Source organism: Syngnathoides biaculeatus, chromosome 17, assembly GCF_019802595.1.
Source record: "Syngnathoides biaculeatus isolate LvHL_M chromosome 17, ASM1980259v1, whole genome shotgun sequence".
Taxonomy (NCBI): domain Eukaryota; kingdom Metazoa; phylum Chordata; class Actinopteri; order Syngnathiformes; family Syngnathidae; genus Syngnathoides; species Syngnathoides biaculeatus.
The window spans coordinates 18,985,124-19,006,156 of record NC_084656.1 but is presented as its reverse complement, the minus strand read 5'-3'; the positions used below and the strand labels follow the sequence as shown (position 1 = coordinate 19,006,156).

At 44.6% G+C, this 21,033-nt stretch overlaps 1 protein-coding gene across 1 annotated transcript in view; it reads left to right on the top strand.

The window, feature by feature from the left end:
- Window positions 1–21,033, top strand: part of LOC133515281 (E3 ubiquitin-protein ligase UHRF2-like) — a 41,201-nt gene that overhangs the window by 9,252 nt on the left and 10,916 nt on the right. Inside the window, exons 2-9 of the mRNA XM_061847681.1 lie at window positions 5,090–5,491; window positions 6,469–6,755; window positions 14,854–15,072; window positions 15,141–15,250; window positions 17,779–17,965; window positions 18,226–18,349; window positions 20,114–20,221; window positions 20,319–20,423. Of these exons, the coding sequence (XP_061703665.1) occupies window positions 5,090–5,491; window positions 6,469–6,755; window positions 14,854–15,072; window positions 15,141–15,250; window positions 17,779–17,965; window positions 18,226–18,349; window positions 20,114–20,221; window positions 20,319–20,423 (1,542 nt within the window). The remainder of the gene's footprint in view (window positions 1–5,089; window positions 5,492–6,468; window positions 6,756–14,853; window positions 15,073–15,140; window positions 15,251–17,778; window positions 17,966–18,225; window positions 18,350–20,113; window positions 20,222–20,318; window positions 20,424–21,033) is intronic.

Below are 21,033 nucleotides of genomic sequence, written 5' to 3'. Positions count from 1 at the left end.
CATCGTCAGATGTTATAACTTGTTGACATTAATACACTTTATTTATTTTTCAAATTGTTCACACTCGCGTTTGAATTGTCGTCCACTTTCCACCTTTGGCAATAAAGCTACGACTGAGTAGTTGTCTTATATTTACACTAAATCAAGACGTTAAAATTTTACTTCAAAGGGTGCCTGTGCCAGTAATAAAGTTTTTTTTTACTGTGTAACTGAATTTGTTTATGATTTCCGGTGGGGGCGGAACAGTAAATAAGCTGGTAAAGCGTTCGCCTCGCAGTTCTGAGGACCCGTGTTCGATCCCAGCCTCGCCTGTGTGGAGTTTGCATGTTCTCCTCGTGCCTGCGTGGGTTTCCTCCGGGTGTGCACTCCGGTTTCCTCCCACATCCCAAAAACATGCAACATTCATTGGACACTCTAAAATTGCCCCAAGGTGTGATTGTGAGTGCGATTGGCTGGCAACCAGTTCAGGTTGTGCCCCGCCTCTTGCCCGTTGACAGCCGGAATAGGCTCCAGCACCCCACGCGACCCCTGTGAGGATAAGCGGCTAAGAAAATGGATGGATGGATTTCCAATGGGAAGTTTTCACGAATTGTAGTGCTGCAGTGTACCAAAACCAAACCTCTCCAATAATTTTTAAAAAAAAATTTTCCCCCACGATTATTCAAATGAATCTATAATTAGCGTTTCTATGATTCTCGGTTCCTTGACTCTGAACCGTTAAACCAGTCCTTCTAGGACAAAAGCTCTTCGGTGCGAATTTTGCGGGCGGCAGACACACCCCTCGGCCCGCGCTAATTGTATTTGGAAGCGTGACCTATTTTGCTGAGCTCTTCGCCGAGACGGGCCGTGGGCGGAGGGGCGAAGGCGAAAATCGGTTCGGATGGCCGCCAACGCTGTGGGGGGAAGCTCTGGTTTCACACCATTAAATTCTTTCTGAGAACAACACTCCAGTCGCTTCCCTCACTCGCTTCAATGTCTATTGATCACGGCACAGTTGGGCTTAAAGGAGACATGTTTTTTTTTTTTTTTCGTTTTTTTTTTTTTTTTTTTCACAATTTAAAACACATCCCGTGAGCCTTACAAAAGGCCTCTGACATTCTTCGGTTAGGAGACACAGCAGGTAATGAAATATGGAACGCTTAATATCCATTTTGTAGTACTTAAAACCACTCTCCCCTCGAAACTCATTAGTTAAGAAAAAAAACCACTCAGTTTTGGGGAGGTAGTTCTGTCTCGGCTTTTGTTACCATGACAACGGGGGGGGGGCATGCAACAAAGCAAGCGGCATGTTGGCAGTTATGTAAATGATCGCCATGGTTACATTACAGTAACGTGAAAGTTGAGAACGGTTACACATTTTTCAGAAAAAAATCTGATAAAATAAGGATTAACGCGGGGCCTTGAATGGCGAGTTTATTTTGTCTTGCAACTCCGCTCCTAATGCAAAACACTTGTATCTCAAATCGCCTTTCGCCATTGGAATAAATAGAAACGCCATTAAACCGTTCCAGACCCTGTAAAAAAAAACACCAAGGTAGACTGGTTTTGAATTAACCAAGTCTCACTTTACAGTGTTAAAAACATACTGTAGAGTAATAATGTTAAATTGAATAGAATGTAGAGAATTCACCAGTGTGTGGAGTATTGTTTCATGCATTCACAGTAGCGCCCTCTGTTGTGAGTTCTGTGGGCACAGCGGGTAGTATTAAACATGAATAGGTACGTATATACAAGAAGACTGTCACAAATGGGCAGTGTGCTGCCGTAATATTTTTCGCAAAGGATAAAGAATGTTGTTACAGTTTGTTTACATATGTTGCTGCACCATTTAGGTTTCTATTGCTAAATATAAATGCTAGTTTGGTTCTCCTGTCTATGGCAGTTTGACTTGTGTTTCAACATTAAGCTAGCAGGTATTCCTCACTCAGTCATTTGGTATTTATCGAAATAAACAACGTGTAAATTTCTTTAGTTTTCTAGTAAACGTGAACTAGATGTGGAAAGCAACAGTAGCTAGCATTTGGGCTGATCAACAGCTCCCAACATGTGTACTTAAACTCCAATTTTTGTCTCGTAACTCAAGGCATGAAGCGACGCTTGTATTGTAGCTTGAAAAACCCTTTTTACGGATCATCCCGGATTCGAGTTACTACTAAACTTGCTTGTTTAAGTTTATATTTGACTGGTGGTTTGGCGTTCTAGCATTTTAGAAATACATTTTTCACATTGCGTTCCCTTTGTGTCGTTGCCATTTTAGCAGTGGGCAGCATGTTGTCACAGTAACACGGCAAAATCATACCCACCCCCCAGCCCCCTTTCAGTATTGACAAGATGTGATCAGATAAAGAAAATGTGACGCGAGTTCAAATTGGACAAGATTCGCCTTGGCCCTTGTCACGCACAGCGGGATGGGCTTTTTTTGTTCTTATTTTTTTTTTGTTTTGTTTTTGACATTAGCCACAGGTCTTTTTCTCGTCTCCGTTTGAGCTCCCGTCTGATATTATTCTTTGGTCCTTGCTACAATGAGGAACACGCTGCTTGAAAGGCTGCCTGTAGAAATACTTGAAGAGAAATTAGCCCTGCGGAGAAGCGCTGGTTTCATTCCACTAGACACACGGTTGCCTTGCTAAGGAAGTGCTGTGGTTTGTTGCTGCCTTTTCCCCAAGTCAAGTGTCCAAACCTTCGTTAGGATCTGACGTCCCCGGAGTGGAACACTGCGTAACACTTCACTGAGTCATAAAATCAGCGTAGCAGAAGCAACGTGCGTGTATATTTTACCGCATTATTTATGACCGCGGATAGAATGCACCGCGCCCGGACCACGGTCGTGCTATCGGTCCGTTGCACTGCGAGAAATCTGGGCGCATTTCTGCGAAACGTGTGTTTTCTGCGCGACGGGTCTCTTTGTGTTTGTCGACTGTCGAGCGGGTTATGATTGGAAGCGAGGCTGTCGCGGCGAGGGCGCAGAATGTGCCGGTGGTAATGAAGTCGCCGGGGTGTGGTGGGGGTTGGGGGGGCGGGGGGGGGGGGGGGCAAGAGGCGCCTGGATGTCATTCGGTTTTAATGCGGCTCGTGCAATTCCGCCGCGTTTTTTCTCCTGAAAACCTCGCCGCCATGTTTTTCCGACACGCTCCACCGACGAAGGTCAAACAGGGATCCGAGCGGAAGACCGAGGCCGGGGCCAGCTGGCCGCGCGCGGCTTGCGCCGCTGCCTCTCTGATCTAAATTTCATGAGGCGATTAAAACTGGCGAGGAATGGGGGAGATGCAACCCCCCTCCCCTTCCCCCGCCCCCACCCAACTCGCTACGGCTTCAAATAGTGTCTTCCTGGAGGGACGGCGGCAGCCACGCTCTGCTCGCCGACACGCAAAAATGAACTTCGAGATGAACGGCTGATGCACGTAATGAGTCGCACTAGCTCCGGCGGGCCTATTACACCTTAGTAATGGTTGATAGAGCGGATTACACTCTGCAAGTCTGGATTAAAAAAAAAAAAAAATGGCGGCGCATTGATGGGAGTTTTGATTGTTTGCACAGTTCAGGTTCATGTGCAATGTTGTACAGGAGCTGGGGGGTAGAGAATCGGGCCCGTTCTCGTTTGGTTGTCATGGCAACCCATCATTTCTTCCCCTTGTAACGTTTTCGGTTTTTTTTTTTTTTTAAAAAAAACCACCACGGCATATACCATTCTGCATCTATTTTGATTTTGTCAATGTGTATGTTTCTAATCGGTATTTATGAGTAGCAATATGGAATACCGGATCATTTCAGAACTCGTCGGGTGATGTCCTTAAATGCCACTCGGGTGCTTATTGAAGCATCCTAACGTCCTCTGTGAGATCCGGAGAGCGGCGATCGAACGTCGCCGTTTTCCCGTCTTTGTCCTTGACGGGCTGCTCGGTGTTTTGGTTTTGACAACGGCGGATTTTCAAGGACAGAGTTTTATTTTATGCGGTTTTTTGAATACTCGACAAAAAAAAAAAAAAAAAAAAAAGAAGAAGCCGCAATTCGGCAGAGGACAGGGACCGAGCCCGATTGCGTGTATAGAAGCTTATTAATAATGCTCTATAAACGATGATCTCAAAAGATCTTTTTCTAATTTCAAATTCCCGTTACTTGAAATAAATGGCGTACAGATGAATGATTTTCCAACAATCCAAACTAGCTCCTCCTCGACATACAAAGATCTTAATGGATCACTTGAGCCGTATTAATTTAACATCTTTCTTTGTTCCCAATTAATGGTATCAAGAAATACGAGTGACCCAACTTAAAACGCCTTTGGAGATACATCACACGAAACTTAAAACAAGGATAATTATGCATTTATTTAAAAAAAAACATAGTTTTGTCTTCTGGAAAAAGTCTGTTTAGCTTCATGCTAAGATAGAATGTCAAATGCCATTGAGATGCTAACGCTGTTTTTGAAGCAATAAATATTTGAACACAAATGGTGGAGTAACACTTTTAGACAGATAATATAACAATACTCATACGAAGACACTATTTTCTTTATCCTTTATGAAAAATGCCAAATTTTACTGCATCTTACGGAGTCACTTACAATAATAGAAGTCTGTTCTTCTTCGTCGTGTGTCTGCATGACTAAAGTATTATACTGCCCCCGGTGACCAAGGCAGGCACACTACAAGGAGCAGCACGACGAATTGGACTGCAGAATTCAATCATGATGTATAAAATGTTGAATTCCGTCCATCCATCCGTTTTCTTGGCCACTTATCCACGCGAGGGTCACGGGGAGTGCTGTAGCCTATTCCAGCTGTCGACGGTCAGGAGGCAGGGTACACCCTGAACCGGTCGCCGACCAATCGCAGGGCACGTGGAGACAAACAGCCGCACTCACAATCACGCCTAATTGCAATTTAGAGTCTTTTAATTTATTGTCGCGTGTTTTCGGGATGGGCCAATGTCAACTATTCTGAAAAAGACGAAGAATTACTATAGCGGGGTAGGTCGGGGTAAAACGATGAACATTTGGTTGAGCGGACAAACTACTGTAGTTTGGTGGTTTTGGCCGTTCCGGTGACAGTAACCGTTTTTTGCCACCTCTTTTTGTGTATTTCTCGAGATGGAAGATGGCCAGACGCTGTTTGACTACAACGTGGGTCTGAACGACATCGTCCAGCTGCTGATTCGCTCCCAAACGGACCCTCCGGACAGCCCCGGGGCCAAGGACCCCCCGAGCGTGGCGTGCACCTCCACCCCGACCCCGGCCTCCGCCGTCCCTCGCGCCGAAAGCCCCGACCGCCCCGCTCCCGTCTCCCCCGCCGCTATGGAAACTTCGACCGATAAATACAACGACTGCAGCGACACGGCCGAGACGGCCAATGAGACCAAGCCGGACGCTATCGCCCCCAGTAACTCGGCGAGCACCAAAAATGGCTTCAAGCCCGCCAGTCCGCCACGGGACACCCAACCGACGACATCCAGCAAGAACGCACTGGTGGACCCGGGAATTGGGAATTACAAAGTAAGTCTTGGACTGGCCCGTGGCCCGTTTTATTTGTTTTGCATGAATCGTGCAACGGGAACCTTAGGAAAATGAAGCCTCCCCCGAATTACAGTATACACAGGGAGTCTTCGGTTCACGATGGAATCCCATCCCCCACAGCAGCATCGTAATCCGAAAATACAGTATTTGTATAAAAAGTACTTCTAGGCCTTAAAGGTCAAGTGTCATGAAATGGATGATTTTTAGTATGTTTTTAATGAAAAAACGGCAGGCGGTATGGACCCATCGGTTTTTTTCACCACAAAAAATGATTTTGACGTATATGGCTTTTTGTAACTCCCGCCATGAAAATCCTCTCGAGGGATTTGTTTTGGACAAGAAGCAGGAAGTGACGCTGGAGCCAGGAGAGCGCTCAAGCGGACTCGTTTCTTCCATTAGTTTGAACAGTTTATTCAAAACAAACAAGTGGCCTTGAGTCTGCTAGCTTTATGCTATTGCTAACACCGAATTGTAAAATGCATTTGTAACCCAAACTTATATATGAACACGAATCCATCAACATATTAAGACACACAATATACCAGTACTCACAGTCATATATTCTTTATCTTCTACAGTGTACATGTGCAGTATGTCTGTGTTATACTTCCCCCAAGCAGTCAAGGTGGGCAGCAGCGGAATAACCAACGAAAGCAGTGTGATAAAAATATTTTTTAATTCTATTGAAATGTTATTAATGAATTATTACCTAATTATTACTAAAACAATTTTATTTGTTGTTGTTTTTTGGGGGGTGGGCATTTTCAGTCTTTTTAATAGTAAAAAAAAAATGATTTGAGATCCGAGTGATTAAATTGTAAATGTGGTCACAGAGTGGATTAAACGCATTTCTTGAGCCACAACTGGATGAGTAAATTGAGTTAGGAGCTCGATTGTGGGAGAAATTAAACTTAAGTCAAGGTCAAGGCGTAATCGTACTCATTTTTGCCCTTCAGATTAACGAGCTGGTAGACTGTAGGGACGTGACGGTGGGCGCCTGGTTCGAGGCCTGCGTGGAGAACGTGACCCGTGCGCCCAAAGGACCCGTCAAGGCCAAGGTGGGGCGGCCCCCCAAAAGGACTAACGGAAAGCTGGAAGGCGAGCAGGGCCAGCACCCCCTCGGCCCGGCCCAATGCACGGACGCTGTCAGGAATAGCGCGTTAAACCCGGAGACCAACGGACCCTCCACGTCGCAGACGGACTCCGCCGAAGAGGACATCGTCTATCACATTAAATATGATGAGTAAGTGCAATCTTATCATGCCGGAATGTAGTGACTGCAGTGTGTCTGTTTACTCAACTTCAGATGGTAGAGGCATCTATTAATGGGGTTGCTTCTATTTTTGCTGATGCGCTTTTGGAAAAACGTCAAATGATTTGAAACTGGAGTTTCAAGGGTCTACGCCAGGGCTGTCAAACTCATTTTTCTCAAGGGTCATGTGTTTTTTAATTATTCATGTTTGGTAACACGAAAATACTTGTAATATCTCAACTTTATCATTTACGATGCATGACCATGTGAAATTTTTTGCACAAATTTTCACAACAATAATTAAAATTGACACTCTAGATTTGGCTTCGCGGACCACATGAAATCATGTGGGCGGGCCGGATCTGGCCCCCCGGGCCTTGAGTTTGACACCTGTGGTCTATGCCGTCAAAATCCATTTTTTTTAAATGTTTTATGTATAACACAAGTCAAAATGAGTGTATCGTGGTTTGTTTTGACAATGTGGTTTGTCAATTGTATTTGAAAGGCAGAAGCACGCAAAACAAGCTGATTTGAATTAGCTGCTATTGTGATGTACTACATAAGGTACTCCTTATTCAAGTACCCATCCACACATTCAACTCAGATTAGCGTGACGCCGCGTCGTGAGAGGCAATCGTTTGTCAGTAATACGCTGCGTTACTCGCGGCGTAATGTTTGGACCATAAAATAACGGTCACTGTTCAGTGCGCATCTGAAGGACCATTTTCTTCGTAACATTAATTTTTCCGAGCGCACACTACTGACAACCGGCACAGCTTGTGGGAGAACATGGCGGCAAGGGGGCGTGTCAAGCCAGGGGTTAAGACAATGCGGCTTTCTGATTGGCTAGTATTGTACGAGTGATTGACAGGTCCATTGATAAATTCCTGTTTACAAAGACAAGGATGGTACAAAAGAGTAAAAAGCAAATATCGTAGGCGTATCTGGTAAGTACTACTTGTTTACACATGTCGTTTTTAGCCTACTTTACATTAAACCAAGTTAGCTATATTAATAACCAGACTTTTTACACACTCACTCACTCGTTTGGTTTGTTTCTTTTTCTCTCCCTCACACACACACACACACACACACTCTCTCTTTCTCTCTCTCTCTTTGGAGAAACAATGTTTTTTTCTAGCAGGGGAAGCCCCTCCCCGCCCCCGGAATCAAGCGAATACACATTCGGTGTGTATACATTACTCCCACGGTCATATTCCGTCTTCAAATCCAGGCGGACAGCTATCCAATTCTGAAGTTTCGGGGGTCTGAATCTCGGCTCTGGCCTTCCTCTGTGGGGTTTGCGTCCCCACCCCCCCACCCCGGCGTCGATTTTCTGCCGCTACTCAGGTTTCCTCCCACATTCCCAAAACATGTTAAGCTTCGTTGAAGACTGGCGACCAGTCTGGGGCACACCCCGCGCCTTTTGCCAAAAGAGATTTTAGATTGATTGACGACTCCACATTGTCCATCGGTAAGAATAAAAATAAAATATAAGTGTTGATAACTTGTCTTCAGTAACTACAGTATGACAACACCTTATTTAAAGAGGAATTCCACTGGTTTGCACTAACAATGTATCGAATAGGTCATCCAATATGTACTATATTTTGACAAAGTGATGTTAAATCCTCTCTCATTTAATAATCTTATGAGACGATTTTTATCGACAATTACAAATTTTCAGGGGCGCTGCCATTTCCGCGGGTCACATGACCTCCGTGCGGGGATGCGACGTGTCACGTGGGGTTCCGAACTCGCTCGCACGGCTCAGTGCCGCTCACGGCTGTGTATGGAAATATTCCTCCGTCTTCCCGATCAAGCGATACTGCTATTTTTTCATCGGATGAGGATAAATCCGAGAAATCAGCGCTAGGCGTTATGGTGTCCCATGTAATCGAGCGTTTGGAACGGCACGTAACATGCCACATACGCGCACGTAGGTCATGTGACTTGCAAAAATGGCAGCGCCCCTGAAAATTCGTAATTGTCGGCAAAAATCTTCTCAAAACACCATTAAATGAGAGAGGATTTAACACCACATTGTCAAAATATGGTACATATTTCGTGACCTATTTGATACATTGTTAGTGCAAACCATTGGAATTCCCCTTTAAAGACGTTTTGGCGGGTGACCGTTTCAGGATCAACCAAAAATGCCAGTTGATAACGCACACTCATACGTTGAGCGATTTGATATTCGGAGGCCCTGAACAGAACAGGTCGGCATATTGTAGTTTATCACATTTATTAAACCATAAAAAGATAAGAATGATAGTAAACGAAGAAGCGGGTTGGCACAGAAAGAGGATGTGGGTGTGAGTCAAAGCTAGCGTGCGCATTTTGTAAGAGGTTCACTCATTCATATTCATTTGAAAGTGACTGATGCGCCAGGTACCGCTTGCGTACATTTTGCCCACAAGTTCCACTTTTTCATTCGCGGGTAAATGATAAATCATAAACATAATTATTAAATATTGCAGTAAAACATCAAACCCGGAAGTGTATTTTTTTATTTTTTTTTTTTAATGTGCATTTTAACGTGTGATCTTGCCACAACGTGCACAATCTGCGAAGTTCAGTCGGATTCTTTGGTGTGCGCGAGCCTTTCCGTAGGTGTGAAAGGAAAATTCCGGCGGTTTGGAATAACGATGTATCCAATCGGTCATGTAATATGTACTTTATTTTGACAATGCGATGTTAAATCCTCGATCGTTTAATCGTGTTTTGAGAAGGTTTTTGTCGACAATTACGAATTTTCAGGGGTGCTGCCATTTTTGCACGTCACATGACCTACGTGTGCGGATGTGACGTGTTACGTGCCGTTCCAAACGCTCGATTACATGCGCTGATTTCTCGGATTTATCCTCATCTGATGAAGAAATAGCGTTATCGGTTGATCGGGAAGACCGAGGAACACTTCCACACAGATTTGAACCTCCCGCGGAGGTCATGTGACTCGTGAAAATGGCAGCGCCCCTGAAAATTCGTAATTGACGACAAAAAATCTTCTCAAAACACTATTAAATTAGAGAGGTTTTAAAATCACATTATCAAGATGGAGTACACATTACATGACCTAATGGATACTTTGTTACTCCAAACCACCGGAATTTTCCTTCAAGTAAAATATCAATGATTGTTTATCTACTGTATGTCCCGCGATTGGCTCATACCCAGTCCCCGTTGTAATCCGCTTATGTCGCCAAAATCCATCTGAGGTTCTTTGAATGTGACTCCATCTTAACCGATCATATGAGTGAGCTGTTTTTTTTTTTACTTTTTCCCCCCCAATTTTTTTAGGGGAACATCAGTAATCATTCAAAAAACGAGCCGCCAGACTGGAAGTGTTGTTGCTGTATGTGGTAGTGAGATAATGGCCATGTGTTCCTCCTCCATGGCATGCAGCGTATCACGCGAGATGTTGCGACACAGCAGGAAATAAGGTTCCCCTCCAACCGATCGCAAGCGCACGGCGATAAAAATGCATGCGCGCTTCACCAACGGCGGCCCGCAAATTGGACTCGGATCCGGCGCGTACGTCTCCCTCTTTTTTTTTTTTTTTACCCTGTCAAATTAATTCTGGAAGCTGGCGTTTCCATGGTTACCCCCTCGTTCTCGGGAGCATTACTTTTTTTTTCCACGGCTCCTCCGGCTTTTGTCTGTAATTGCTGCGAAAGCGCTGTCGTTAAGACATGGCCGCCTTGGCGTGGCCTGCGCTGTGAATATTTTTCCGTGCGCCATGGCGTTTGGATCGAACGGTTGAAATATGCGCTTTTGCTTGCCGAAGGAATTTTAAAGTGGATTTGCAATCGGTAATTGAAAATAAAAAACAAAAAGTGACTTAATGTAATATCCGGCTTACAGAGCGCACTTGATTATAAGCCTCACCCAGTACATTTGTCGAGGAAATACCATTTGGTACATACATAACCCGCACCTGTGTAAAAGCCGCAAGTGCCCACATTAAACCCACATTAAAACACAAGATATTTACAAAGACGGTACACAGAAAGAGTTTAACGCTAGCGCTGCTCTAGCGCTAACACTAGCACCGCGCCAACGCTAACAGGGCCAGTTAAAATAAAACATATGGGTAAATATCACTGAGACACGCCAGTAACACAGCAGCAACACGATAAACGCTAGCGTAGCGCTAACAGAGCAGGTAAAAGTCGCTTCCTCGGCACATATATTCCACCGGTCTCACTCTTACATTTTCCGCTCGATTGCCCCCTTGCGCCCATTAGAATAAACGCAAAATTTAGCCGCATCACCGCATAAACGGCAGGGTTGAAAGTGTGTGAAAAAAGTCACGGCTTGTGGGCCGGAAATGACGGTACTTGTAATTTCTCCTGTCTTTCAAATGTTATTAGCCAGTGTAAAAAACGGCTACTGACAGACCCTCTGACGATTCAGCGCCCTCTGGAAGCCACGATTGGAACTGCTAGCGAAGCGGCTTACCTGTCATCTGCTGGGGTCGTCCATATAACCCGACAGAAGGACGTGGATGCACGCTAGCGCCGCACTAATGCTAACGGTGGCGCCACGCTAAAGCTTGCGCTAACACTAGCCCTAACACTTTTAATACCTGAGCTTAGCTTAACATAGCAGCAACACGGTAGCACTAACACGGCCGGTCAAAAAAAACCCCACCTAAATGAATGAGATGCAGCAGTAACACAGCAGCAACACGCTAGCACACCACTAACAGGGCCGGTTAAAAAGACATACCGGTAAAAATCACTGAGACACGGCAGTAACACTGCGGCAACAGGCTAGCACAGCACTAGCGCAGTGCTAACAAGGCAGGTTAAAACAAAACATACCGGTAAAAATCACTGAGACACGGCAGTAACACAGCAGCAACAGGCTAGCACAGCGCTAACAGGGCCGGTTAAAAAAAAGATACAGGTAAAAGTCACTTCCTCGGCACATATATTCCACCGGTCTCATTCTTACCTTTCGGCTCGAGTGCCCCGTTCTGGCCGTTAGAAAAAATGCACGACATCACTGCATAAACTGCTGGGTTGAGAGCGTCTAAAAAAAGTTGCGGCTTATAGGCTGGAAATTACGGTATTTTGTTTTTTTAAATGTAATACAGTAGCTGTTATAGCGGTGGTGGTGGTGACGCTGCTGTAGAGCATTGGCCTCACAGTTCTGAGGAATCCAGGGTTCAAATCCCGGCCTTGCCTGCATGTCCCCCACGTGCCTGTGTGGGTTTTCAACTTTCAACTTTAAATTTCCCCAAGGTGTGATCGTGAGTGCGACTGTTGTCCGTCTCCATGTGCCCTGCCAGTTCAGGCCGTACGCTGCCTAATGACAGCTGGGATTGGCTCCGGCACTCCCGCGACCCTCGTGAGGATAAGCAACAGTAAAATGGATGGATGCATTGCTATTGTAGCACCGTGAGTCCGAGAGTAATGCTTTTTCGGGAATGTCGTATGTTATGTATGTGTAACACGTTTGACAAAGCTACTTAAAAAAATGCTCATAATACCAGTAGTTTGTTTTAAACTGTAAATATCCCGCAAACTATGATCGAATACACTTAAATATCATTTCAAGCTCATTTTACAAGATTATCTTTGAAAATAAATGATTGGATTTTGAAAAAATGCACGGCTAAGACGGTAAACGGTACCCAGGTTAAATTTAGCTCCTCCCCAATACAAAAATCATATCACTTCTGCATACATCCTTGACACCAATTACGGTACTACTTTTCCTAATTTCCAGTGCTTTGGTGCTTTTTTTTTGTGGCATCAGGGCATTATAGTAGATAAAGAATATCCACAACCGGGAGTTTTTCAACAAATAATGGACCAAACAGAAAAAAAAAATTGCAAATAGGTGAATTTTTAAATAGGCTGCCGCCAAAACACATTGATATCAAAGTCACTCCCGTTGCCTGTTTTTCCATTTGATATTGTTTGATCCGAGTATTCAATTGAAATATGGAATCTTGTTGGATTAGATTTCTTATTTTTGTCATTCGTGGCAAGGGGACTGCGATCTCACTGCAGGGAAAATCCAGCGCTGCGAAATGTGTTTTTTTTTTTTTTGTTGTTGTTGTTTTTTGCGCAATGTCCTTTGCTCAAAGTATTTGATTGATTGAGAGGCCGAGGAGGGGGCAAGACCAAGGACAAAAAAAAAAAAAAAAGCTCCCCGGGCTAGCGTTAAACCACAGAAATGTGTCATCCCATTTCCTGCGCTTCCAGGAGGTCCCAATCACAAAGCTTTCTGTTGGCCTTTTTATTCAAATCGTCTGCTTTTCTTTTCTCCTCTTTTTTTTCTCGGCGGTTTTCTGCTATCTTCTTGAGAGCGGGAGGGTGGGCAAGGTCTTTCTTCGCGCTCGCCTTCCCACTCCCACTCACGCACATTCTCCCCTGTAAACACCTGCTTGGGCTGCTTGAAAATAGAAAAGCAGCTGCACAAGATGAGCCGCCATGTTTTTTTTTTTTTTCGGTAGGTGCAGGGCATTTCTGCGGAATCTAATTTATCTGGCGGTGGTGTTGATATGCAGTGTGGACTTTATCGCCGTCGGGGGAGAGATTAGTTTCACTCGAGACACACAAATACGCAGTGGACCTTAAACGTGGACAGAAATTGAATTGTACCCGATACGTGTTATCTTTTGAGCATTTTAATGTGCTTAACTCATTAACTGACATAAACCAGGGGTGCACAGGCTCTTTTTTTTTACCCCAAGATCTACTTTTCAAGCAGCCAGCCTCTCGCGAGCTACCGACAGCAGGGGTGGGGGTGAAAGATGATGCTCGCAAACCGTTTTAAGGTTAATGTTATGTTGCTTCCTATATTTAAAACAGAATTAGCTTTTTGTGCACTGTATTGTCTGCGTTTTCATCCTGGATCAGGCTGTTCCAAGGTGGAATTTCAAAATTACACACCATCTCATCTTGCACTTTCTACTTTGGCTTCGGACCAGACCTTTCCCGCTCGGAAAAGAAAAAAAATCTCGTCCAGTTTAACAGTTGAACATAACAGTCATTGCATCTTAAAACAACAGCATTTATTTTTTAACTCTCTCCATTAATATCGAAAGTAAACATAAGCAGCGTGTCTAGCTTGTCTTTGCTCTACGTTGCCCAGAGTGTGTTGCTAACTAAAGCAGCGGTGGTGGACACGCTGTCGTTCTAAGACACATTGATGGCCTGCGTAAGTACTGTAACATTTGTAATTATGAGTGTACGTCTTTAAGAGCAGGGGGCGGGGGATGGTGTAAGGTAAGCTAGGAAAACAACAGTGTGGCGGAGCAGCGGTTGTTAGAGAAATTTCCGTGCACAATTTCGCACGCGCGCAGTTTAGAGGGAACATTGGGATGCCGTCCCGCAATCGACCAAGACTGCCGCTCGCGGTCGACGCATTGAGCACCCCTGACATATACGTTAATATTTGTATCATGGAATTCAACTGCTTACTGGCCCCGCTGATGATATCTGTCAAGTACGTTATGTAATGGGTAGGCGGTAGGTGAAAAGATGGTCTCGCCCGGCTTGTCTGTGAAAGGCTAACTTCTAAATAAATGTCAGCTCAAACATGCTAGTAGATAGCAATGTTGTATAGCTTTGTGATTGAGATCAGCACAGCTTATAGGATGAAGAGAAAGATAAGGATTTTCACGCCTCATTTTGAGGGGGAGAAATTTCAGCATGTTCGGACAAGTTTAGGCACCTCACACTCAAACAAAGTATGGATATGTGTTGTGGTAGGTAAAAATCGTGAGGGAAAAAATGACACAGTTCATGGAGTGTGAAAAAGCCACTGACGTTCAACTCGAGGCAAGTGGTGAGTCAGCATCACTCACGACCTTTCTTAATTGATCAATATTTTGTTATCAAAGTGCTTTCTCAGTCTTATTTTGTTGTTTTATAATTTGAGGTGTCACAAAAACTTGTTGTAATCGTTAAAAAAATGTTTTGGGTTTTTTTGCCCTTGACACGATTAACAATGAGGTTCGATGGGCGTGTCGGTGACAACAAGACAGGAAAAACACTCAAGGACCCATTCACGAAATTCAGCCGTAGTCGGCCATTTTGGTTCAACGTGGCTTCTTCTCCTCCGGCAGCTACCCCGAGAACGGTCTGGTGGAGATGCGGGCGGTAAATGTGCGGCCCCGCGCCCGCACCCTGCTGGGCTGGGACCAACTCACGGTGGGCATGAACGTGTTGGTCAATTACAACATGGAGATGCCGGAGGAGCGCGGCTTCTGGTTCGATGCGGAGATTCAGACGCTCAATCAGGCCTCCCGCACCAACAAGGAGCTCCGGGTCAAGATTCTGCTTGGGTGAGGGTCTCAAGCGCGTTCATTTTTTAAATTTTTGCTAATTTTGTGCATCTCTCGCCCTTCTGCAGCGGCCCTGGCGACGTAATTGGGGATTGCAGGATTCACTTTGTGGATGAGGTCTACCAGGTGGAGAAACCTGGGGCTCCGGCCCTCTCGGCGGCTGATGGACAATTTAAACGTATGTATCGAAATGTTATATTGACAAAAACTAGAAAGTGCCCCCCCCCCTCCAAAAAATGTATTGTCTTTGTATTATGTCGTGAGCTCGAGCGCCCCGGAAATTGCTGGTTTGTCGTTAGTGCCTCAATACACCCCAAAAGTCACTATTTGCTGCAAGCGACAAATTGATTGGTATCATTGATGTCATAACTGGGCGCATAAAAACATCTCAAGGACACATGCACCAAATTAGATGGGAAGAAGAAGCCATTTTGGGATATTTTAGGGATGGAACTCCTGGAAGGCGGCACGGTGGATCGGCTGGTAAAGCGTTGGCCTCACAGTTCTGAGGTCCCGGGTTCGATCCCGGGCCTGCCTGTGTGTAGTTTGCGTGTTCTCCCCGTGTCCTGTGTGGGATTTTTGCCGCATCTCGATAAATTTGCAAAATCATTTCAGTACTGACAGATTAAATACTTGGGATAGTCCTGCCTAATTTTTATGTTAAAAATAATTTTTACATTTTCTTGATTGATTGGAGCATAATATTGCAGTTCCTGGAGATAATTAGTTATGTATTTTCATTTTCTGTAAGCTCTAATTTATATAAGTTATTCCACTGTATATTAATATTTAACATATTTTATAAAAGGGGGGCATGGTGGATCAGCTGGTAAAGTGTTGGCCTCACAGTTCTGAAGACCCGGGTTTGATCCCAGCCCCGCCTGTGCGGAGAGTTTGCATGTTCTCCCCATGCCTACGAGGGTTTTCTCCAGGTACTCCCACATCCTAAAAACATGCAACATTAATCGGACGTACTAAATTGCCCCTCGGTGTGATTGTGAGTGCGACTGTTTGTCTCTCTGAGCCCTGCGATTGGCTGGCGACCAGTTCTGGGTGTTGACAGCTGGGATAGGCTCCAACACTCCCTGTGACCCTTGTGAGGATAAGTGGCAAAGAAAATGGATGGAACTACTGCAAACTCTACGAGGAGGTTCACCCCCCTCCCTTCCTACAAAAAAAAAAAAAAAATACAAAATTCAAGGCAAATGGGCGATGCTCAATTGCTAAGCTTTTTAACCCATGCCAGCTAATGTGGGTGGAGGAGGGTGTCAAAATGTGATGACCGTTTGGAAAGTTAGAAAAATAATTTCCCTCTGAAGATCGTGGAACACAAAATGTGGTGGACATGTCGACCATAACAGGATGCATGAAAAATGTCAAGGACCTGTCGCTGAAATTAAACAGGAAGTAATGCACTTTGTTATGAAGAAGACCTTTTGGGGAATTTGGCCAAATTATTAGATGCAGGTATCTTTGACAAATGTGCAATGTTAAATTAGTGATCATTTTGAGAATTGACCATGGGAAAAGGTCAGCGAGTGCGTGTTCTCCCTCCTTGCAGCTTTAATTTTAAATGAAGTTTAGGTTCACTGGGGCCTGAAATTAAGTAGCTGCCTCCAGATTCTATCTTCTTCTTTTCCTTTTGACTTGTTCCGTCAGGGGTCGCCACAGCATGTCATCTTTTTCCATCTCGTGCATTTTCCTCTCTTAACACCCACTGTCCTCATGTCTTCCCTCACCACATCCATCAACCTTTTCTTTGGTCTTCCTCTCGCTCTTTTGCCTGGCAGCTCCATCCTCAGCACCCTTATACCAATATACGCACTCTCTAGTGTTAGGTCGTCGCTAGCATTAGCTCGTGTCCACTTGTCCAGCATCCTCTAAATCCTCACGGTCCTCGTTGTAGTCTTCTTTGTGGTCCAATGTAGGCCTCGCTAGCGTTAGCTCTTTGCTAGCATTAGCTCGTTCCTAGCGTTAGCTCGTGTCCACTTGTCCACCATCCTCTAAATCCTCACAGTCCTTGTTGTAGTCTTCTTCTTTTTGGTCCAATGTCGGCGTCGCTAGCATTAGCTCGTCGCTAGTGTTAGCTTGTCGCTAGCGTTAGCTCATGTCCACTTGTCCAGCATCCTCTTAAATCCTCATGGTCCTCGTTGTAGTCTTCTTCTTTGTGGTACAATGTATGCCTCTCTAGCGATAGCTCGTCGCTAGCGTTAGCTCGTTTCCATTTGTCTAGCGTCCTCTAAATCCTCACGGTCCTCGTTGTAGTCTTCTTTGTGGTCCAATGTAGACCTCGCTAGCGTTAGCTCGTGTCCATTTGTCCAGTGTCCTCTAAATCTACACGGTCCCCGTTGAAGTCTTCTTTGTGGTCCAATGTAGACCTCACTAGCGTTAGGCCGTCATTAGCATTAGCTCGTCGCTATTGTTAGCTTGTCGCTAGCCTTAGGTAGTCGTTGGATATTTAATTTCGCTCTGGTAAGTGGTACCGGCCTCAGAAATGGGCAAATCTGCTCCCTGGTTGCAAGTTTAGAGGCTAGTCGGGGTGAGCGTTTGGATTTTGGGCATGTAAAAGCAGCTCAAGGGAGCGCCTGCATCCACCCTGCACCAGAGACATCAAGCCACCACTAGCTAGTATTCATAATACCTCCAGATTCTATGCAGGGGGAAAAAAAAATGCTAACTCCTGTCTTTATCCTTTTTCGGCATTAGGGAAGAGCGGGCCGGAGTGCAAACACTGCAAGGCCGACCCGGACGCCGAGTGCCGCTTCTGCTCGTGCTGCGTGTGCGGCGGCAAGCAGGACGCTCACATGCAGCTGCTGTGCGACGAGTGCAACATGGCCTTCCACATTTACTGCCTCAACCCGCCGCTGGCCACCATCCCGGACGACGAGGACTGGTGAGATGCTTCTGCCTGACGTCTTGTCGTCTGCGGGTCACATCAGGTTTAAATATGTCATTGATCGACGTGTGTCATAAAAAAGGAAAAGGCTCGCGGTGTGATCTTTAATCCCGTGTGTGCTGAGTGTCAAACCGGAGTGTGGGTTGCAAAAGCCGGAAGACCCCCACCCTCATGGTTTCTATTTATAGCTTTCCCCTGTTTTGTAACTATTACAGCCTGACGTTGACGCGTAACCTCTTCCCGCGTGTTGCCGCCAGGTACTGTCCGACCTGTAAGAATGACACTAATGAGGTGGTCAAGGCCGGGGAGAAGCTCAAGGCCAGCAAGAAGAGGGCCAAAATGCCCTCGGCCACTACAGAGAGTCAACGGGACTGGGGCAAGGTGAGGGCAAAGTCAAAATGGGTTTGTCAAGGTTTGAGGCCTCAAAACTGACAACTTCCCGTGTCAATTTCTGGCACGGGATTTTTTTTGTGCGTTGAAAGGGGCGCAACTGATGGATTTGAATAAAAGATGTACATATCATGTAGTTACTTTATATTACGAGTTAATAACATCAAGGGCCGGCAAATAGTGGGTCGTTGGGACTCTTATTTTTCTGTCGTTTTCTGGGCTTCTACCGTCACGAGAACAAAGACGCTGAGCGCGATGGAGACACTTTCCTGGACATGTCATGGGAAAAATACCTTTGTTTCTTTCTTCTGTGGAACATTCCCTGTCTGCGGGCTAATTTGAAACAGCTCAGCTCATGTGTGTTATGTGGGCACATTTAACAGCCACGTGACTTCTTCAAGTGTATTCTAGCTTCTTCTAGATAAAACACATCAACACGTTTTTTTCCCCATATTTGCTTTATGAAGATGCTTCATTAAACTTGACGTTGGCGTGACACTTTAGAGGAGGCGTGTGTGTGTGTGTGTGTGTGTCCCGCCCACACATTTTAAAAGTTTTCCAGCTGTCTTAATAAAAGATCTCTGACGTTCTTCTGGCAAAATATACCAACAGGAGAACAATTAAAGTCCACATAACATCCACTCGTTACACCCTGGTTTTGCAGGGGTGGTTTTGTTTTGTGCAAATTGAGAATATGGATTCCACAAATGGGAAAAACTGTCAAGAAAATGGATCAATGGAAGGAGGGATGGTGAAGAATGATATTGGTATCAAAAATCGACTGAATGGATTAGGTTATAGAATACGGATGCATTGTATAGTTAGAAAATGGTTGGTATGTAGGTATGGTATGTTTCGAATGAAAATTTCGAGATTTTTTTGCTTCTGTTTTCGAACGAAAATCGGTACTCGAACACCTCCGACAAAACTCGGAAATAACAGATTGCGCGTGGTGCAAGCAGTTGACCCACCCACGACGTGTTTTGTTATTGTCAATTCGAACGCCCCCCGGAAACAAAAAAAAACGGAAATGACATAACGTGCGTGGCGCAACCGGCGCACTTTTGTTATTCTGTATAACGCAGCCTCTGTACACAAATGTCTCCCGGTAGTGACTTTTTTTGTTCTTCTTATCGAGGACTATTAACCCCCAATCATGGTTCCAAAGAAGCCAAGTTGCTTGTTTAAAGTTATTCTGCACTTTTATTAATAAAAAAAAACTTTGCAAGGCTGGGGACCGACTTACTACAGATACTGCAATGCACTCGCAGCCGAGTGTACTCTACTATTAAAGCATATATTTTAAGCAAAAAATGCATATATTTCTTCAATTATTTTACTATATAACGTATTTAAACTATACATGTATTGCTACTATGCAGTTTATTATCAGGAAAAGCTAAAAAAAATGCTTTGGAATGCCTAATTTTTTAAGCTTGGAACGCATTATTTCTTTTTCCATTTATTGTAATGGGAAACGTCGATTCGTTTTTCGAACAAATCACTTCTCGGACCGTTTTCTGGAATGCATTGTGGTCGAGAGCCGAGGCATCACTGTATAGAAAATGAAATGGTAAAGGTGTCGAAAATTGATGGGTGGAGGGTATCGGTATAGAAAATGGGAGGATTGCATGAGGGAAGTGTAGAAAGTGAATGAATGAAAGCTGATGTAGGTGTTGAAAATTTCAAGGATGGATGAGTATCCAATGCTTTTGTGCAGGTATTTTTTTTTATGTTTTTTTGGTGTTCTTTCAGGGCATGGCTTGCGTGGGACGTACCAAGGAGTGCACCATTGTTCCCTCCAACCACTACGGCCCAATTCCCGGCGTTCCTGTCGGGACCACATGGAAATTCCGAGTTCAGGTCGGCTGTCGTCTTGTTGCTGAAGACGGCGTGTGATGCGGTTCATTTTTTTTTTAAATTGAATTTCCCCACATTCAATTTTCTCCGCTGCCCGCAGGTGAGCGAAGCGGGCGTCCACAGGCCGCACGTGGGCGGCATCCACGGTCGCAGCAACGATGGCTCTTACTCGCTGGTGCTGGCTGGGGGCTTTGAGGACGAAGTGGTGGGTCACGTGCGAGTGCACACTGCTCATTTTCATGCCTATTCCTGATTTTTTTTTTGGGGGGGGGGTAATTTTATAATACAAATGTGAAAATGTATTGTGTTAAAATTAAAACGGAATAGGTTCTATTTTCTTGTTGTGACTCAATGAAATTGGCCCATCTGCCCATTTGAAAAATATATTTTGCTGCTTTGGCAGACAAGTTTTGGTCTATACCTTCACTGTACATATTCAGAGTGGGTGTAAATATATACTGTATATGTTATTTGTGAAGACGTGATTGTGAATATGTCATTAATCAATGAATTTGGGCAACGCTTCACTGGCGTTGGCAGATTTCCGAGACATCAGAATTTCATCTGCATTTGGAAGAGGCCTGATTATGATTTGAAGATATGCAAGTTTGTGTTTTCTTTTGGTTGTTGTTTTAATTTTTTATGCTGCCATAATCCTATTTGGGCCACTTGAGACCAAGAAATTCAAATTTTGCTATTTGAATCATACAGTGGAAATCTAGCCTATATTAGGTGTTCCATACTGGTAACCTCTAGTTCAGGGGTGTCAAACATTTTTTATGGTTTTATGGTTTCCCTCAGACGGCCATTATGAC